The sequence below is a fragment of the Meles meles genome, chromosome 21 (genome assembly GCF_922984935.1).
Source record: "Meles meles chromosome 21, mMelMel3.1 paternal haplotype, whole genome shotgun sequence".
In the NCBI taxonomy this organism is placed as follows: domain Eukaryota; kingdom Metazoa; phylum Chordata; class Mammalia; order Carnivora; family Mustelidae; genus Meles; species Meles meles.
In genome coordinates this window covers 6,213,103-6,230,003 of record NC_060086.1, presented here as the reverse complement: position 1 = coordinate 6,230,003, position 16,901 = coordinate 6,213,103, and the positions used below count along the sequence as shown (strand labels likewise).

General features: G+C 43.5%; 1 protein-coding gene across 10 annotated transcripts in view; it reads left to right on the top strand.

The window, feature by feature from the left end:
* The window catches only part of GTF2I (general transcription factor IIi), a 103,934-nt gene that overhangs the window by 11,544 nt on the left and 75,489 nt on the right, over positions 1-16,901 (top strand). For all 10 annotated transcript variants that reach the window (XM_045993409.1, XM_045993406.1, XM_045993402.1 and 7 more), the window contains exons 2-4: positions 8,421-8,524; positions 13,033-13,171; positions 16,377-16,511. In XM_045993409.1, the coding sequence (XP_045849365.1) occupies positions 8,426-8,524; positions 13,033-13,171; positions 16,377-16,511 (373 nt within the window). In that variant the 5' untranslated portion in view covers positions 8,421-8,425. The remainder of the gene's footprint in view (positions 1-8,420; positions 8,525-13,032; positions 13,172-16,376; positions 16,512-16,901) is intronic.

Sequence of the window (16,901 nt, the reverse complement as noted above, 5' to 3'; positions counted from 1 at the left end):
TAATTTTATTTCTAAAATAAAAAAAGAGAGGGAGCACAAGCATGGGGAGTGGAAGAGGGAGAAGCAGGTTTCCCGGTGAGCACGGAGCCCAGTATGGGGCTCGATCCCATGACCCTCATGACTTGAGCCAAAGGCAGATGCTTATGATTGAGTGACGCAGACAGTTCCGTGGGATCAAATTATTGATCACACTTTCTGACTTAGGCATTTTAGCCAGCGGGCTACTATCTGAGAGCCTTCCTTGTGGCTGAGTTCAAGCATGGGGGGAACATCCACCAGAAGTTTAGGATTCGTTGTTGAGTGCTTGCTACGTGCCAGGCGCTGTGTTAGTGCCAGAGTGGCAGGATTCCTCCCCCAGTCAAGTGCAGAGACACAGGGGCAGTAACAAATACTGTCCAAATTAAAAGCCCCAGGTTTGTGGTGCCTGGGTGGCTCAGTGGGTTAAGCCTCTGCTGCCTTCAGCTCAGGTCATGATCTCAGGGTCCTGGGATCGAGCCCCACATCCGGCTCTCTGCACAGCAGGGAGCCTGCTTCCCTCTCTCTCTGCCTGCCTCTGCCTACTCGTGATCTCTCTCTCTGTGTTGAATGAATAAATAAAATTTTAAAAAAAAAAAAAAAGGCAGCAAGACTTCAACACCCATGAGATAAGGCAAAAGTAGAAAAATTTTGATTAGCTTATATGTACTTAGTGCTTTAAACATTATGTGGGACACTCTGAAACTGACAGCAAACAAAAGTTTCCCATATATCCTTTACACAAAAACCCCATTCAGGTTTTGCCAGATGTCACTTTTTTTTTTTTTTTTAAAGATTTTATTTATTTCTTTGAGAGCGAGAGAGCCTGAGAAGGGGAGGCAGAAGGAGAGCGAGGAGAGGGAGAGGCGGACGTCCCACTGAGCAGGGAGCCCGATGTGGGGCTGGACCCCAGGACCCAGGCTCACAACCAGGGCAGCCCTGCCAGATGTCTCTTTAGAGCAAAAGGCTCTGTCTAATCCAGGGATCACGTTTTCACTCATTTGTCTTGTTCTTCTAATACACCTCACTTTAGAACAGTTCTTTGGCCTTTGAAATCGGTGCCCTTGACGTTTTTGAAGATGTAGTCATTTTACAGACTGTCCCTCAGCTTGGGTTTGTCCGACATATTTAGGCAGGAGTATCACAGTGTTCTCGGTACAGTCTGTTGGGTGGGACGTGCTGTCTGTTTGTCCCCGACTAGGTTAACTTTGACCACTTGGTGTGTGGCACACTTCACTTTGTTAATAAGTGTTATGTTTGGTAATACTTTGGAGATAATGAAACTCTCTTTTTTATTTTTTATTTTTATTTTTTTTAAAAGATTTTATTTATTTATTTGACAGAGAGAGATCACAAGTAGGCAGAGAGGCAAGCAGAGAGAGTGAGAGGGAAGCAGGCTCCCTGCCGAGCAGAGAGCCCGATGCGGGACTCGATCCCAGGACCCTGAGATCATGACCTGAGCCGAAGGCAGTGGCCTAAACCACTGAGCCACCCAGGCACCCCTCTCTTTTTTATTTTTGAGTTAATTACTTTTGTTAACATATAATGTGTTACTTGTTTCGGGGGTGCAGGTCTGTGAATGGTCAGGCTTACACAGTTCACAGCACTCACCATAGCACGTACCCTCCCCAGAGTCCACCACCCAGCCACTCCATCCCTCCCAGCCCCAAAACTCTCTTTTTTAGAGTTAAGGATTTTTTTTTCTCTTGAGGCTGGTGATTTTTATTTTTTAGAATGAAGGTTAGTGCATGGACCTAAAAATCCATTATAGTTTTTGTCTAAATCGAAGTGTTTTTCTGGAATTTAAATATTGTGAATAGTGGAATTTGGGAAACATTAGCAATCTGATTAAATTTGGGTGCCTGGGTGGCTCAGGTCACCATCAGGAACCTGGGATTGGTTCCCACATCAGGCTCCTTGCTTGGGGGTGGGGAGGGCCTGCTTCTCTCTCTGCCTATTCTCCCCCATTTGTGCTCCCTTTTTCAAATAAATAAATAGTCTTTTTAAAAAAATAAATTTTACAGTAGATGGTATGGTTTTAAAGAACGTGGAGTATTAAGATCAGTCAGATCTCTGTTATAGTCTACTTAATAATTCTGTAATCCCAAGCAGTTTACCTTGTTTTTCCGAGGTAGAAGCTTCTTACGTTAAAAAAAAAAAAAAAAAAAAAAAAGATTCTGCTCTGTAAAATGTGTCAGGCAAATGCCCCACTTTGGTAATAAACAAACCAAGTTAATGTCTTTGGTGTCCTTTAGAAGCCAAATGAATAGGGGCAGTGAGTGACCTGAAACAGGTCTTCTGTAGCAGCTACGAAGCAGACGTAATTGAGCGAATGGAGCCCGTTGAAGGAGATTGAAGACACAAGCTCTGTGTTTGCGGTCCGAACTGACTGACTGTAGTATGTGTACCTGAAATTTAGGGATGGAATGTTTCCCGAGAAACCGAGTCTTCAGCTTCTACCCCTTAGTGACTATGGGGACGACACGGAGGTGTTAAGTGCCATCAGTTTCAGAGGTAGAAGGGTTTCGGCAGCCTAGAAGACTGGGGGCATATGGCATTATCTGATGACCCAAATTGGTTTTAATGCGACCGAAACTTGTTCAGGGTAAAGTCAGCTGATGGAACCATTAGAGCCTTTCCAGCTATTATTATAGGCACCCTGTTAGGACAAAATGTGTGACTTCTTGGATGAGGAATGTTAACTGTTCTGTTTGTGCTCATCATTTTTTTTTAAATTTTATTTATTTATTTGACAGACAGAGATCACAAGTAGGCAGAGAGGCAGGCAGAGAGAGAGAGGAGGAAGCAGGCTCCCCACTGAGCAGGGAGCCCGATGCGGGGCTCGATCCCAGGACCCTGAGATTATGACCTGAGCCGAAGGCAGAGGCTTTAACTCACTGAGCCACCCAGGCGCCCCAAGGATCAGTTAATTAAAAGCAGTATGGTCAAATGAAAATTTATATGGAATTGGTTGTTGGCTTATTTTGAGATAGAAAGATCAAAACAGTAAGGACCCAGATAAACCTAATCCTTGAAATGGATCTCCAACAAGAAATCCAAGAAGATTGGTAAGACTGGCTGGAGTCTGGTTTCAGATACATCAGAAAGGTTTCCCATCCATTAACCAGTAGCTGCCCGGGATGGGAGATGCAGGAAACGGTAACAGTCCAGTGATGGTCATCTCCGAAAGTTCTAAGGGAGACTTGAAGTCCAATCAGAGGTCAGAAAACATTCAGAATGGTCTACGGCCATACCACCCTGAACGCGCCCGATCTCGTCAGAAAACATTCAGAATGGACAAATTGAGTAATCTGAAAAAACAGGAAAGACGGTCCAGCAGACTAAGGTTGCTGCTATTTTTTGCATGCGAGGCACACTTAGGCTCCGCTCCCTCTTCCTTCTCCCCTGGTGCCAGTGTCCTGCTCTGCTTTCTTTTTAGTAGGCTCCATACCCAACGTGGGGCTTGAACTCATAGCCCTGGGATCAAGAGTCGCATGCTGTTCGGACTGACCACCCAGGTGTCCCCCTGCTTTGCCGTCTCAGTAACTGCCTGCTTTCATGTTCCGTGTGGTCCTCGCTAGAATGCCAGGTGCGGGGAACCCCGGATAATCTTGTTCCGTGTAGCCCCTGTAGTTACACCAGGCTCGCGAGAGAAGCCCCCAGAACTCTTCTGCATGTCGTAGTGGGAAGATAATGGTAGTCTGTTGCCTCTAGGGTCACAGTATGGGTGTGCGGTGAGGCTAAAGATGCCTGTGACTGTCACCTCTGTTTTAGGAGAGAAACCCATTCGCTCCAGAAGTGAAGACTCTCTGTGGGATAGAAAGAGTTTTAATGACGTCTTGTGATCTAGTTGTTGGTCCTTTCAGCTGCATAATTAACTTAGACATTAAAAATTCCTTTCTTGGGATGGTTGGAAATAGGAATTTGTAACCTTATGGTCTGAGATAGTTCTGGCGAATTCATAGATTAGTCTTCAGAATAAATATAAGATGTGGTTCCCAGGGTGGGTGGAACTAATAAGAAAGTTCTAAAATGACAAAGTAAAGCTGGTAGAAATAACAAAAAGTTGACGAGATGGGAACTTGGAAGGGCTAATACAGAAAGGCTAATAGGAGAGAGTGGGAACTCAGATAATACAAGTGAAAATCACTTTTGTCCTGAAGGTACCTACTAATTACACCGTCTTATGTGATGAGAGGCTCAGAAATGGAAGGCCCGAACCTGCACAAAACTAAGGGTCAAATAGGCATCCCCCCCCAGTGAGATGAGACCCCCAAATGGATGAGGGATGAGTAAGATAATCTCCATCCCTGTTTGTGGTCTGGGTTCACATCTGGGTGGCCCAAGCAGCCTGACCCCCTGAACTTGGATTATGGTGATCCCAGTGAGGTGGTATTCCCAGATACCGGAAAGAATGTGCCTTCATCATAGGTCTCACATTTAAAGTAATTTTTCTTTTCTTTCGTTCGTGTGTGTGTGTGTGTGTGTGTGTGTGTGTTTACTGTCTTACGGAGTGCATAATCATTTTGTTCTTTTTCCTTTTTGTTCCAAAGTATGTCCCAAATGATGTTTAGAAATAGAAATCTGCCTATTAGCCTTCCTTGAGTACAGAGCTAACTGTCCCATTTTAGTTGCTTTCAGTGGTGATTTTCTTGTTCATTTCTCGTCCCTCTCTCTCTCTCTCTCTCTCTCTCACACATACACACACACACACACACACACACACCCTGTTTAAAATAAGCCAGAAAAAGAGTCCAGGGGTTCTGCGCCAGTGTTTTATGAGAGCACTAGCTCCTGCGAAGTTCTGTCTTCTAGGTTCTGCGAATATACTTCTGTTCCGCTTCTGTGCTTGTACTCTGTCCTCCCTCACAGGGTTGTTGGATGAAGTAGATAATAAACCATGATGGGTGTAATGAATAGCTCTTTCTTCTTCCTCTTTTTTCTTTCTTTTTTTGGTCTAACTGCTGTTTAAAACCAGGGGGCTTACAAAAGGTCGGAGGTGAAGGGGGACTTGGAAGCAAGTGGTTGATTTCGTGCTTCGGGGTCTGGGGACCCACGGCCTAGTCTGCCAGTGCCTGTCATGCCTCAAGCTCCGTAGCTTGTGTCAGCAGCCCGGCCTGGCGTGTGGCCTTGGTGTGCGTCGTCAGTGCCTCTGCGTGATGGCAGTTCCTTTCAGGGAAAGAGAAGAGGAGGGCAGCGGTTATCCGGGGAGGGGTGCAGGGAGAGTGTTCCTTGAGGAGCCTTGATTCGAGACTACCCAGGGAAATGACCTCTTGGGACGGGCAGAGAACAGTTCAGAGAGTTTCTGTTGTAGTGCAAATGCACACCTTCCCAAGAGCAGACAGCCCCAGACAAAATGCACCTCCTTCCCCATCAAGCCCTGCTGGCCTCGTCACCTCCAAGGTCCTCCCCGTTTATAAGTGCTGCGGTGCCTCCGGAGAAGTTCTGGGAGGGCAGGAGGACCTCTCATCGCCTGCGGCACCCCTGCAGGCCTGTCAGTGTGGTGTCTGGCTCCCCATTTCTTAAAATACTCGTTGAGCGTAAATGACCTCATGGCGGATTTCCGGCAGTTTAAGGTGAGAAGCAGAAATCGCAGTAGGCGGAAAATTGTCCCGATGTTGTGTCCTGGCACTAAGAACGGCTATAACCTTTGACACGAAATTGAATTTGTAGTAGGAGAACATGTCCCCTTTTCACGACCTCTTTTTCCCTTTCTGGAGAACTGAGAGAAAAGTGAGATGAGTAAGAAATCCTATGAACTTTCAGAAATAATGACTGTATATTCCTAAGTGAATGTTATGATTATGGCAAAATAATACGCTTTTGTAGTTCATTTTGACTCAGCCACATTTTAACATAAATTTACTTGAACTCTTTTCCAGGAGAAAAGAATGGGACCTAGGCTGTTAGGGAAAGTAATTTCTATGTTTTAAGTGTTCTCTTGCTGAATACTGTTCTTCCTGAGTCTGTCTCTATTCAGGTTAGAGATCTTGTTTTAGAAAACAAAATTGCTTCTGTTTGTTCACAGATTCAGGGATAAGTATCAGTTATTTTTGTTACTGATTTTCTTCCTTCCTTCCTTTTTCTTTTTTTTTAAGATTTTATTTATTTGACAGAGAAATAGAGCCAGAGAGGGAACACAGGCAGGGGGCGTAGGAGAGGGGGAAGCAGGCTTCCTGCTGAGCAGGGAGCCTGATGCAGGGCTCCATCCCAAGACCTGAGGATCGTGACCCCAGCCGAAGGTAGACACTTAATGACTGAGCCACCCAGGTGCCCCTTGTTACTGTGTTTCATTGTAAAGTGTTATTTTCTAACAGTATGCACAATTTGTTACTTGTTGATGCCCAAATTTAGCTTAGTAGTTAACTCACACAGTAACAAATGGTGGGAGCTAGGTCACTTTTTTTTTTTTTGAAAGTAAGGTCACTGCCAAACGTGGGGCTTGAACTCACCACCCCAAGATCCAGAATTGCATGTCCTACTGATTGAATCAGCCAGGTGTCCCTAGAAAAAAGTTTTTTTAGTATTAGCAGTGTTTTGTTTTGTTTTGTTTTTGAGAGCCCAGGAACTGGGGTGGGAGGCCGGGGGGGGGGGCACAGAGGGAGAGGAGAGAGAATCTTAAGTAGGAATGAAGCCCTCCACAGGGCTTGATCTCACTACCCTTAGATCATGATCTGAGCTGAAATCTAGAGTCAGCTGAACCAGTCGGGCACCCCGGTATGAATAACTTTACAATAATGCTTTTGATTTTGGCTTCTTAGAGTCTTTATGTGGTATATTTTTGCTTTTTTTCAATTTTAAATTTCTGTAAGATATGCATAACAAAATTACCATTTTAACCATTTTTAAATGTCCAGCTCCCTGGCATTAATGCATTCATATTGCTCTGCAGCTCTCAGCATCATTTAGTTCCAGAACTTCATCATCCAAATAAAATTCTGTGCACATTAGCAGTAAATCTCTACTACCCACTCCTCCTCGGCCCTGGCGGCCACCATTCTACTCTCTGGCTCTGTGAGTTTGCCTGTTATGTAGGTATCCCATGGGAGTGGAGTCATAGTATTAGTCTTGTTGTGTCTGGCGCATTTCACTTAGAATACTCTTTTTGAGGTCTGTTTATATCATAGCATGTTTCAGAACTTTTTTCTTCTTTTTTTTTTAAGATTTTATTTATTTTTTTGACAGAGATCACAAGTAGGCAGAGAGAGAGGAGGAAGCAGGCTCCCCGCTGAGCAGAGAGCCCGATGCGGGGATCAATCCCAGGACCCTGAGATCATGACCCGAGCCGCAGGCAGAGGCTTAATCCACTGAGCCACCCAGGCGCCCCAGAACTTTTTTCTTCTTTAAGGAGGAATTCTATGCCATCGGATGTACGTGTCCCATTTTGGGCATCATTCAGGTGACGGTGGACACCTGCGTTGTTTCTGCCTCTTGGCTGTTGTGAATAATGCTTTTGTAAACATGGTGTGGTCATATCTGAGTGCCTGCTTTCGGTTTGGGGTATAAACCCAGAAGTGGGATCTCTGTGTCATGGTAATTCTGTTTAATTTTTTTAGGAACTGCCAAGTTGATTCCCACCCTGCATGCACGATTTCACACGCCCGAGTGTGTGGTGCACGAGGGCTCCAGTTTCTCCACATCCTTGCCAGCACTTACTGTGTAGCGTTATGTGTTGCATTTTTATGGTGTCGGAGGGTTAGCTGAGACTCCTTTCTGACACCCAGGCAGCGGAAATGGTTTTCTAAAGAGGATCATAATGCTGTATTGTAAAGCATTCTTAGATGTTATTTGTCCTTCTGGGTAAGAACAAAGAAATTCCCTTCACGCAGCCTCTGTCTGCCTTACCCACTGCAGGTGTGCCTGGGAGGAAGGGGACTTTGCATCTGTGTCCTGTGATGGACTGTGATGAGTGATCCCTGGACGGTGCCGTGCTTCACCTCTTAACTCTCACATGGGAGATTTTTTTTTTTTTTTTTTTTTTTTCTGAGAGCACAGGAGCTGGGGGAGAGAGAGAAGCAGGCTCCCTGCTCAGCAGAGAGCCCCACATGGGGCTAGATCCCAGGACCCCGGGGTTTTGACCAGAGCCAAAGGCTGATCCTTTAACCAACTGAGCCACCCAGTCATCCCTCACTGGGGAGACTTTTAACTGGTTGTGAATGACGTCAATTTATTTCGGGGTTATGCTGACCTAATTTTATGGAACTTAGTTGGAAATTTAGGGGATAGATTTTATACCTTAGAGGATGGGAGTTTTTGACAAATTGAATACTCAGCTTCTGAGCTTTTTTCCCTCTTATGCAAGAAAACTGTAAGTTAGGCGTCTGTGGAGGACTGTCGCAGCTCTGAACATCTGTGTACAAGGACATTGTAAATTTCTGCCACTCACTGTCTTATTTCTTTCCTAGGGATCATGGCCCAAGTAGCAATGTCTACCCTGCCCGTTGAAGACGAGGAGTCCTCAGAGAGCAGGATGGTGGTGACGTTCCTTATGTCCGCTCTGGAGTCCATGGTGAGACGGCGTTAGGGTCAGGGAATGTTTGTAGTCGGACAGGCGTTGGGCTTGTGGGTGAGATTGAATTTTTTTGGAAACATAGATGTTTTTTGGTTTTATAAGAAGAGTTTTTTTGCTTGAATAGTAGTTATGGATTTAAGCCTTTCAGATCATTTTATTACCATGTTTCCAAACAATCTGAATTTACCCAAATGTTTAATCTTTTACATTTAATTTCACTTGTTTACCTATCAATATCTTAGGCAATTTCTTGTTTCGCAAGCAGTAGCTTTGAGTTTATGTGGAACGCTGAGGACACTGCGGCGGAGCCGGCATATTCTGGTGTGTGCTGGTGTGTGCTGGTGTTCAGTTGTGTCTGTGAAGAGCACTGGCAGAGTTCTGAGCCCTAAGAGCACACTTACGGTTTACGTTCTGCATTGTGCCTGCGCTCCCCCTTGTCCTACCCGCCACCTCTTACTAAGTGTGTGGTGTTAGCTCTGCATCTTTAAGAAAGCTGTATTGTGTACGTGATTATAGTAGACTGTTAAGTATCCTTTTGCTTTATTTTTGTTTTACTGTGGTGGTAGTAAGAGTAGTTTGCTTAATCATGTTTTTATAGATGTGTAGCTGGAAACCTGGTACTTTAGCTCATAGACTTACAAGTGTCAGACTTAGGTATTTTCTGACCCATTGAAATTAAACATGTCCTAGCTAGGAGAGGGCTGGCATTTCTGGTCCAAAGTGTGACTCGTGTTAGATGGCATTGACCCTCACAGGTGTCTGGATGACAGAGTTTGCAGGTTGGTTACCTGTCCCCCTTCAGGCATTTTTTCCTTCTTTGTACTACTTAAGAATTTTGAAAAATTCTTCCCTTAAAGAAAGTTAGTGGCTATATATTGTTACCTTTTTTTTTTAAGATTTTATTTATTTATTTGAGAGAGAGCGCACGCAGGGGGAGCGTCAGAAGGAGAGAGAAAGACTCTTAAGCCGACTCCCTGCTGAATAGGGGGCTAATCCCAGGACCCCAGGATCATGACCTGAGCCAAAGGTAGACATTTAACCAACTGAGACATCCAGGCTCCTCTGAATAATAGTTTAAAAGTTAAATCCTACTTTTTTTTTTTTTTTAAGATTTTTATTTTGTCAGAGAGAGAAAGAGAGCGTGCCCGTGCGCACAAACGTGGGGAGTGGCAGGCAGAGGGAGAAGCTGGCTGCCACTGAGCAAGGAGCCTGATTAGGGACTCTATCCCACGACTCTCGGATCATGACCTGAGCTGAAGGTGGATGTCAAACCACCTGAGCCACCCAGGAGTCCCTACTCTGGTTTTTTTGATTGTTTTTTGTTGTTGTTGTTGTTTTGTTTTGTTTTGTTGTAAAGATTTTACTCATTAATTTCAGACAGAGAGAGAGCACGAGCAGGGGGTGGGGACACAGGGAGAGGGAGAAGCAGACTCCCCACTGAGCAGGGAGCTGGACACAGGGCTCTATCCCAGGACCCTGGGATCATGCCCTAAGCCAGATGTTTAACTGACTGAGCCCCCTGGGTGGTCCCCTACTGTTTATTAAAATGGTTTTCCTTAATACTATTCTATACAAGGAATAACTCAGTCAGATGGAACCCATTCACTTCCTTAGACTGTCTTTTTAATTTTCTTATCTTTGGCAAAGTCACTTCTTTATTCTTAGGTTTTATGTCTTCCTCACCAGCAGAAAGAGTATCTCTCCTCATGTTCCTCGTTGTAAATTATGAAGTAGAATTACAAGTGTATAGGTCAGTTTCGTCTTTTCCCTTGGTCCATAGATTTCTTTGATCGAATCTTTGGGCAGTACATGAGTCTGGCTCTGCTGTTCCGTTAATGCTGCCTGTGGTGACAGGCGTGTCCAGCTAAGTGTGGATAGTGAGTAGGCACGTACCGTCACACCCGGCCTACAACAGAGAGGAAATAACACTTCCTTCCAGGTGAGCAGCCACAGTGTATCTCATATAAATGCCATGTTATGGATTGATAGTGCAGCATTCGTCCCGCTTGCACAATCGTTGGCCCCACCTGTAGGTCAGAAGTTTTGTATTAGGGTTTTGCTATATTTAAAGAGATTCCAATCATCTCAGAAGGCGTAAACTTACTTATTCAAGATAACATTTTAGAGCAGTATTATGCAAATAATTTCTTTTTTTTTTTTCAAAGATTTTATTTATTTATTTGACAGACAGAGATCACAAGTGGGCAGAGAGAGAGGGAGAGGGGAAGAAGCAGGCTCTCCGCTGAGCAGAGAGCCCGATGTGGGACTCGATCCCAGGACCCTGGGATCATGACCTGAGCTGAAGGCAGCGGCTTAACCTGAGCCACCCAGGCGCCCCTATGCAAATAATTTCTATTTAAGGTGGTTATTGTGTAAATAAAAACCGATGAGAGGAAAGCTGTAGTTTGCAACAGATGATACTGAGCACATGGGGTGTTTGCCCCCCGCCAGAAGTCAACAAAAGCAAAAGAAAACTGCCCAAACTTCCAAGCCTTTATAATGTGTTAGTTAAAATTCTAGATGAGTATAAAAAGTAATAGCACAAACTTAGAAAAAAGAAGGAAAAATATATAATTATATATTTAATTCCATAAATAGCTTTTCAGTGCCTAAAGTTAGTGAATTGCTTTTATGTATCAATAGGGAAACATATCACTAACATAGAAAAGTAAGTAAACGGTATGTTACTCTACAGAAACGGTATTGTACTAACGTACAATACTCTTTATTTTTAGTACCAACCAGTCAGTGGATTATTATTATTACTATTTTTAAGGATTTTATTATTATTATTAAACATTTATTTATTTGAGAGAGAGAGAGAGCGTGAACAAGGAGAAGGTCAGAGGGAGAAGCAGACTCCCCATGGAGCTGGGAGCCCAGTGTGGGACTCAATCCCAGGACTCCAGGATCATGACCTGAGCTGAAGGCAGTCGCTTAACCAACTGAGCCATCCAGGCACCCAAGGCATTATTTTAAGTAATCTCTACACCCAAAGTGGGCTCAAACTCAGCAACCCCAAGATCAAGAGTCGCCATGCTCTACCAGATGAGCTAGCCAGGTGTCCCGGAGTGGATTATTGATTAAACTAAGATGTCCTTTTAGAATGTTCCTGGAAAAAAGTTACACGGTATCATTTGTTAAGAATATTTTGGTTTAGCTCCACTAAAAGGTCGGATGGGAGTGTGAGCTAATAGACTCTTCTTAGAAAGCAGTTTGCAGTAGGTTCTGAGAACCTTGAAAGTATTTACTTTCGGAGTCAAAAGTTTTTTGACTCGTTTCCTATCTCTGACACTCTGCACACAAATATTTTGTCACCGGATTATTTTGGTGTTATTTTAAGGAGTGGTCATTAGAATCACCAACACTGCCAATAACGTTAGTACCAAATGAAAGAAAATGGAATGTTATATAAGAGTTAAGATTTTTAAGAACTTTTAATTTCATAAGAATATACTTAGTAGAAGCCATACTTAACTAAAAGAAAAAATCACCGCAGCGTGATTCCCATGGTGCGTTCAGACAGAGATACTCTGGAGGTGGGATGATGTAGTGGATGTTTTGAATTGGCTTCAGACTTCCCTTTAGCCCTGATGGCCCTGATTCTTCCTGCTGCTGTGAGTGGTCTAGGCTCCCTGGCCCAAGGTCTCCCCTTTCTTTGGGAGGGCCCTCTCCGCTCCAGAGCTCCCCAGATGCAGCCACAGCAGCCATCAGCTCTCTGTCTGCGGAATCCTGCGCCCCTCATAGCTCTTGGGGTTATGCTCTCCAGTAGAGCCTTGGGTGGAAGTCTGAGTCTGTTTCATGGGGATTTGACCTGTAATGGATTAGAAGGGATTTCTGCCCTTTTATCTTACAAATTCTGTTTTCCCCTGTTTAACATTGGGATTCAAAACTATATAAAGGAGTGGTACCTTTAAAAAATGGTGACTCTTTTTCTGTGATAATCTAAGGCCAGAAACTAGGAACTTCATCCGATTCCAGTTACTGTAAGATCATTAAAACGATAAGATTTTTTTTTTTTTTCTTTTTTGGCAGAGAGATCACAAGTAGGCAGAGAGGCAGGCAGAGTGAGAGGGGGAAGCAGGCTCCTTGCTGAGCAGAGAGCCCGATGTAGAACTTGATCCCAGGATCCTGAGATCATGACCTGAGCAGAAGGCAGCAGCTTTAAACCATTGAGCCACCCAGGCTCCCCTGAAGTGATGATTTTTTATTCATTCATCATACATAGTACCTTTTTTTATTTTTTTATTTTTAAAAGATTTTATTTATTTATTTGACAGAGAGATCACAGGTAGGCAGAGAGGCAGGCAGAGAGAGAGAGAGAGAGAGAGGAGGAAGCAGGCTCCCTGCCGAGCAGGGAGCCCGATGCAGGGCTCGATCCCAGGATCCTGAGATCATGACCTGAGCCGACGGCAGAGGCTTAACCCACTGAGCCACCCAGGCGCCCCATACATAGTACATTGATACATTTGTATGTAATACCACATTTGCTCTTTGTATTTTAGTGTAAAGAACTGGCCAAGTCCAAGGCAGAAGTTGCCTGCATTGCGGTGTATGAAACAGACGTGTTTGTCGTTGGAACTGAGAGAGGACGTGCTTTTGTTAACACCAGAAAGGATTTTCAGAAAGATTTTGTAAAATACTGTAAGTATTGTATCTTTGTCTTTTGTATTTTGTAAATACTGGACCTAAATAGTTACGGATAACAAATGTCTTATTTTCTAAAGCAGAATGGGATTTATACTAAAAGGATTTTCTCAAATGTCTAGAGACACACTTCAGAATGCTCAGGATGTCCCTGACATTGTAATATATAATGGTAAAAACTGAAGAGTTTAAGAAAAATGGTGAATGTTTATCCCGTGTTCCTTGTTTGGTGTTACTTTGGATTAGTGGCACACCTGGGAGAGGAGGTAGAGAAATCTTCAATTGATTAAAGGTTATTCTTTTTTTTTTTAAAGATTTTATTTATTTATTTGACAGAGACAGCGAGAGAGGGAACACAAGCAGGGGGAGTGGGAGAGGGAGAAGTGGGCTTCCCAAAGCAGGGCCCCATCCCAGGACCTGGGGTCATGCCCTGAGCGGAAGGCAGAGGCTTAACGACTGAGCCACCCAGGTGCTGCAAAGATTGTTATTTAAATGAACCGTTAGTTTCTTGATAAGTATTTGGCGTGTTCAGAGCAAGTCTTTCTCTGCACGAAATTTGTGTAAGCACGCTGCAGAGTTAAACCAGTCTCTGATTCCTTCCATAGAACCAAGTTGTCAGAGTTCTTAGTTCATTTTGTGGTCCTCCGATTGGGAGGTCATCCAACTGATGAAAAATTTTTAAAAAAGATTTATTTATTTATTTATTTGACAGACAGAGATCACAAGTAGGCAGAGAGGCAGGCAGAGAGAGAGAAGGGGAAGCGGGCTCCCCACTGAGCAGAGAGCCCGATGTGGGGACCCCGAGACCATGACTTGAGCCGAAGACAGAGGCTTTAACCCACTGAACCACCCAGGCACCCCTGACTGATGAAAATTTAACTCGATACGGAACTGATGAAGTAGAGACATTTGCCGTAGGCTGTTTCTGCCTATGGTCGTACATAGTTGGACTGGTTATCTGTGTTTAAGCTTACAGTGCCTGCTGGTTTCATACTGTCTCAGTGATACAGCCCCTTCTTAAACATGGAAAGAGAACAAAATGGTGGGGATGTCTGTAGGCTTTTTTTTTTTTTTTTTTTTAGATTTTATTTATTTGACAGAGATCACAGGTAGGCAGAGAGGCAGGCAGAGAGAGAGAGGAAGGGAAGCAGGCTCCCTGCGGAGCAGAGAGCTGGATGCAGGGCTCCATCCCAGGACCCTGAGATCATGACCTGAGCCGAAGGCAGAGGCTTTAACCCACTGAGCCACCAAGGCGCCCCTGTAGGGATGTGTTTGTGTGTGTGTGTATGTGTGTCTTTAAGTGCCAAATTTAAATTTCCATTATCAACTTAGATCGATTTAAATTTCCATTATCAAGTTAGATCCAATTCATGATAAATTGAGCAGATCGTGGGTAAATAAAATATTTTTCTTAATTCATTAATTTAAATTCTCAATCGTATTTTAGCCCTTTTTAAAAAAGTATATCTTTTCTACACTGCAGGCCCCCCTCCACGCCCCACTATAATCTTTTAAGCTTTATGATAGTATAATCTATTTAAATATTTTCATTATTTCTGATCGTTTTGAGAATTTTTAAAGCTTTGATCATGTTTGTGTATTTAAGTTTATAGTAATAATGTTGTTTTGATGATGTGTATATCAGCTGCCATCTGTCCCATGAATACTATAATCCCACTGGCAGCTGTGTTTATATTCCCGTTCCCTATACTGTCTTGCTTGTGTGGTTCTCCAGTGGTTAGCACTAAGCATTAGGGGAATTGTCCTCAGTTGCAAATTGTAGTCCCTGCCTATTAGTATTCGTACTTTCTTTTTGTTACCAATAATTTAATGCCCTAGAGAATAATCTTTGGATGTAATTCTCAAGTACGTAATATTTGTTTATTATATAAAGTATTTTGCAGATAAGGATCAATAGTGGTCTTCTTCTGAAACCTGATCAGTAGGTATATGAGTCAGTTTTACAATTTTTTTTCTTTTAAGATTTTGTTTATTTGAGAGGGAGAGAGAGAGAATGAGAAGAGAGGTCAGCGGGAGAAGTGGACTCCCCGCTGAGCTCGGAGCTTGATGTGGGACTCGATCCGAGTACTCCAGGATCATGACCCGAGCCAAAGGCAGTCACTTAACCAACTGAGCCACCCAGGTGCCCCAGTTTCTTGGGGAGAATTTTCTTTCCCATGGTTTGGAACAATGAGTTGATAATCACTCATAATTTTAAAATGTTTGTGTTACGACAATAAGAGAAGTGAAATTTATTTCGGTGGTTATAGTTTAACCCAATATTTTTTTTTATTTTTTACTTTTTAAAGATTTTATTTATGTATTTGACAGAGAGAGATTACAAGTAGGCAGAGAGGCAGGCAGAGAGAGAGAAAGGGAAGCAGGCTCCCCGCTGAGCAGGGAGCCGGACGCAGGGCTTGATCCCAGGACCCTGAGATCATGACTTGAGCCGAAGGCAGAGGCTTAACCCACTGAGCCACCCAGGCGCCCCTAACCCAGTATATTTAAAACAGCATGTGGTCAACATAAAAATGATCAGTGGGGTATTTTGCATGCTCTTTTGGACTATGACAGATGTACCGCACGCCCATCATCTGGACTGGGACGTCAGGAGCTCTGCGGCAACAGTTGTCTCATGGCTGTGTGTTGGACATTTTGAACCTGGAATGTTTTCTGTGACATTGCTAATCTCATTTAAGTTTGTAGGTGACAAATTACTGTAAAGATACCTTTTCTTAAAAAAAAAAACTACAAGTAGCTAATTTTTACTTTATAGAGTTTTTTGTTAAAGCTGCAGTTATTTCAGAGGTGATGACCATTTATGGTTTTTATTTAAGTCATTTACTGTAGGTTTTTATTTTTAAATGTCCCCTGCTCCTGCTCCCCCCCCCTTTTTTTTTTAAGATTTTTATTTATTGGAGAGAGAGAAGGTGCCCACATGTGGGTGTGGTGAGGTGGGGGAGGGGCAGAGGGCCAGGTTGAAGCCAAGGAGCCTGACGCTGAGCTCAGTCCCGGGACCCTACCTGAGATCACGACCTGAGCTGAAAGCCGCCGCTTACCCAGCTGAGCCACTCAGGCGCCCCTCTTTTGTCTTTTTATAACAAGTGATAAATATTATAGTATTAGAAGAAATTTATTCTTATGGAAAGGCAAATATTAAGATAATGGATATGAGCGTCTTACATCATTACTTATTTTGCAGGTGTTGAAGAAGAGGAAAAGGCTGCAGAGATGCACAAGATGAAATCTACGGCCCCGGCGAATCGCATGAGTGTGGATGCTGTGGAGATTGAGACGCTCAGAAAAACGGTTGAGGACTATTTCTGCTTTTGCTATGGTAAGGTTCTACACTTGCATTGCTTTTTTTTTTTTTTTTTAAGATTTAAAGATTTTAAAGATTTTAAAATTTAAAGATTTAAATAAAGATTTAAAGATTATTTTTAAATTTTTTAAATTTTAATTTTTTTAAAGATTTCACTTACTTATTTGACGGACACAGATCACAAGTAGGCAGAGAGGCAGACAGAGAGAGGAGGAAGTAGGCTCCCCGCCGAGCAGAGAGCCTGACGTGGGGCTCCATCCCAGGACCCCGGGATCATGACCCGAGCCGAAGGCAGAGGCTTTAACCCACTGAGCCACCCAGGCGCCCCTACACTTGCATTTTCTAAAAGAGACATTATATAATTGAGTTTGCTAAAGGGTGAATTGTGTAACTGGTTTCAAGGTC